The sequence below is a fragment of the Vicugna pacos genome, chromosome 11 (assembly GCF_048564905.1).
Source record: "Vicugna pacos chromosome 11, VicPac4, whole genome shotgun sequence".
NCBI lineage: Eukaryota > Metazoa > Chordata > Mammalia > Artiodactyla > Camelidae > Vicugna > Vicugna pacos.
In genome coordinates this window covers 90,805,330-90,808,301 of record NC_132997.1, presented here as the reverse complement: position 1 = coordinate 90,808,301, position 2,972 = coordinate 90,805,330, and the positions used below count along the sequence as shown (strand labels likewise).

The window sequence follows — 2,972 nt, the reverse complement described above, 5'->3', positions numbered from 1 at the left end:
TCCGACAGCCTGGCGCTTCATGCCCTTCCTCACCCTAGTCCACTGCACTCTCCTCCGGAGCGAGACTCTCCCAGGACGCAGCAAGCTCCCTCAGTCAAGATTCTCCCCCGTCCCTCTGGCCCAGGTTGCCGGCCCCTCCTTCCTTGTCTGTTGTCATCCTCCTCACACTGTCCCCCTCTCTAGTTCTCTTAGCGCAGAGTCGGGAGGTGCATGCTCCGCCCTTATTTTCCATACAAGGGAGAGCTGGAGTGGGAGGCGGGGCGGAGGGGAGGCGCTCCCAGTCCCTCTCAAAAGCTGTGAGCCCACTGGGAACTCTTGAATCTGTTCAGCTCTGCGGAGAAAGCTAGAAGCCTGCACTGCCGTCTTGGATGGAGGACATCTAGGTGACAGTCAGGATTCTGCCCCTCCTTCCCCGGAGCGCCTTCCCGCAGGCCAAGCCCCAGTCACCAGGTAGGACTGTGCTTCTGAGTCTGGCCTGTGTGACCTGTGAGGACTCTAAATTGGGTAGAAGGCATTTAAATAACCTGTGCCCATCTAACCACGCATAGATTTTATTTTGCAGAGGTGGGGTGAACAATATTTTTAGTTTTGTTGTTATTTATTGTGGACAATTTTTCCAAAGGGAATATTTGGGTAATTGAGGTGGGAGGACGGTTGGTGTAGGAGAGAGGCGGATGGAGAATGGGAAATGACGGACTTTGATTCTTTTTAGACAGGTGGCCATGACCTCATTGCCAACTCGGGGTCCCGGGGCCCATGACTTATTTTCTGGGCTGCCGCCAGGGGCCTCAACTCCAGCCAACCAGAGCGCAGAGGCCTTGCTGGGCAATGGATCTGCGGCTGGTCCAGGCGCTCAGGCCATCACGCCGTTCCAGAGCCTGCAGCTGGTGCATCAGCTGAAGGGGCTAATTGTGCTGCTCTACTGCATCGTGGTGGTCGTTGGGTTGGTAGGCAACTGCCTGCTGGTGTTGGTGATCGCACGGGTGCGTCGGCTGCATAACGTGACCAACTTCCTCATTGGTAACCTGGCCTTGTCAGACGTGCTCATGTGCGCCGCCTGCGTGCCGCTCACGCTCGCCTACGCCTTCGAGCCGCGCGGCTGGGTGTTCGGCGGCGGCCTGTGCCACTTGGTTTTCTTCCTGCAGCCCGTCACTGTCTATGTGTCGGTGTTCACGCTCACCACCATCGCGGTTGATCGCTACGTCGTGCTGGTGCACCCACTGCGCCGGCGCATCTCGCTGCGCTTTAGCGCCTATGCGGTGCTGGCCATCTGGGCGCTGTCCGCGGTGCTGGCGCTGCCGGCCGCCTTACACACCTACCACATCGAGATCAAACCGCACCGCGTGCGCCTCTGCGAGGAGTTCTGGGGGTCCCAGGAACGCCAACGCCAACTCTACGCTTGGGGGCTGCTGCTTGTCACCTACCTGCTCCCCCTGCTGGTCATCCTCCTGTCTTATGTCCGGGTGTCGGTAAAGCTACGGAACCGCGTGGTGCCGGGCTGCGTGACCCAGAACCAGGCCGACTGGGACCGTGCGCGACGCCGCCGCACCTTCTGCCTGCTGGTGGTGGTTGTGGTGGTGTTCGCGGTCTGCTGGCTGCCGCTGCACGTCTTCAACCTTCTGCGGGACCTCGACCCGCGCGCCATAGACCCCTACGCCTTTGGGTTAGTGCAGCTGCTCTGCCACTGGCTTGCAATGAGCTCGGCTTGTTATAACCCCTTCATCTACGCCTGGTTGCATGACAGCTTCCGCGAGGAGCTACGCAAGCTATTGCTCGCTTGGCCCCGGAAGATAGTGCCTCATGGCCAGAGCATGACAGTCAGCGTGGTCATCTGATGCCACTGCACTGGGCCTTGGCCGGGGAGCTTCACCTACAGTGGTCTCTCAGGTGCTCACCCGAGGCCAGATTGGAGAGTTTATTCCAGAGCTAAGCTAATACTAAGCCAATATGGGGCAAAACTTCCAGCCTAGCCCTCTTATCCAGCTATCTTACCTTGCCTTGTGTCTTTGTAAAATGTTCAGTGGGCTTTGGTGGGAGTCTTGTGCTTTGCTTGGAAAAGCCCAGGGAAAGAGGATTTATTATTTCCTCCTTATGCCCTTGAAGGCCAAACAAAGCTCTTTCTCTGGGTCCAGAAGCTGCCTTCCTTGCTTTCCCTTCTACTTGTTCAATACAGTGATGAAGGAACAGTGAGTATGGGATTTAAAATGACTGTATTGGGGCTGGTAAAGTTTTTCACGTTGCCTTTTAAAAGGGGCTCAACTGAGGTACAATACCTGATACTGCTTAGTCAATTTAAACCCATTAATTTCTAGGATTCCAGAGAAATATGTATTGCAAATCTACATATAAAATTTCAGCCTTTCCTGAATAAGACCTTTATATGCCAAAAGGATTTTAATTTTAAATACACTTGAATTTATAGTATAAAAATCACTTACAATCTGCCTTTCAAAAGGTTTTGCGATTGTTTTCCCTCCTCATTCCCCAATTTCTATTTGCAAATGATGAGATGAATTAGTCGATGAAGAGACAGATAAATAGAAAAAGGTTCAAATTACTGAAAAAGATATATGACTGCATAGGACAGACATCCTATCTGTGTGTATGTTTGTGTATACACACCCAGTGTTTGTTACAAGCAGGCAGTCAAATATTTGGCTTTCTGAATACTCAATAAACCATGTGCCATAGAATTCTCTTGCATTCTCTAATTGATCTTGCAACAGATCAACAGCTGTTGACTGACTGTTCAGCACCTGCTCTGTGATGACATACTTGGAACATGATCAACTCAGAATACAAGAACTGGGAGAAGTTTACTTAAGGCCAGAACAGAAAAATAAACTGCCACCTATGGGATACACAGACCAAACACTAAATACCTTCCAGGGTTAAGGGAACAGGTAAAGACTGTTGGGCAATGATACCAGGCTGCTAATCCTTATCTTACCTTCCCACGAGTACTTTAAATG

The 2,972-nt window shown here is 52.1% G+C and overlaps 1 protein-coding gene across 2 annotated transcripts; it reads left to right on the top strand.

The window, feature by feature from the left end:
- Positions 1 to 339: 339 nt before the first annotated feature.
- PRLHR (prolactin releasing hormone receptor) lies at positions 340 to 2,679 on the top strand. 2 transcript variants are annotated; one of them, XM_006200168.3, is made up of 2 exons: positions 340 to 450; positions 713 to 2,679. In XM_006200168.3, the coding sequence occupies exon 2, from the start codon at positions 723 to 725 to the stop codon at positions 1,833 to 1,835; it is 1,113 nt and encodes a 370-aa protein (XP_006200230.1). In that variant the 5' UTR covers positions 340 to 450; positions 713 to 722; the 3' UTR covers positions 1,836 to 2,679. The 2 variants fall into 2 exon arrangements, with proteins under 2 accessions (XP_006200230.1, XP_072828472.1); XM_072972371.1 differs by having other exon boundaries at positions 372 to 450; positions 717 to 2,679.
- The last annotated feature ends 293 nt before the right edge of the window (positions 2,680 to 2,972 follow it).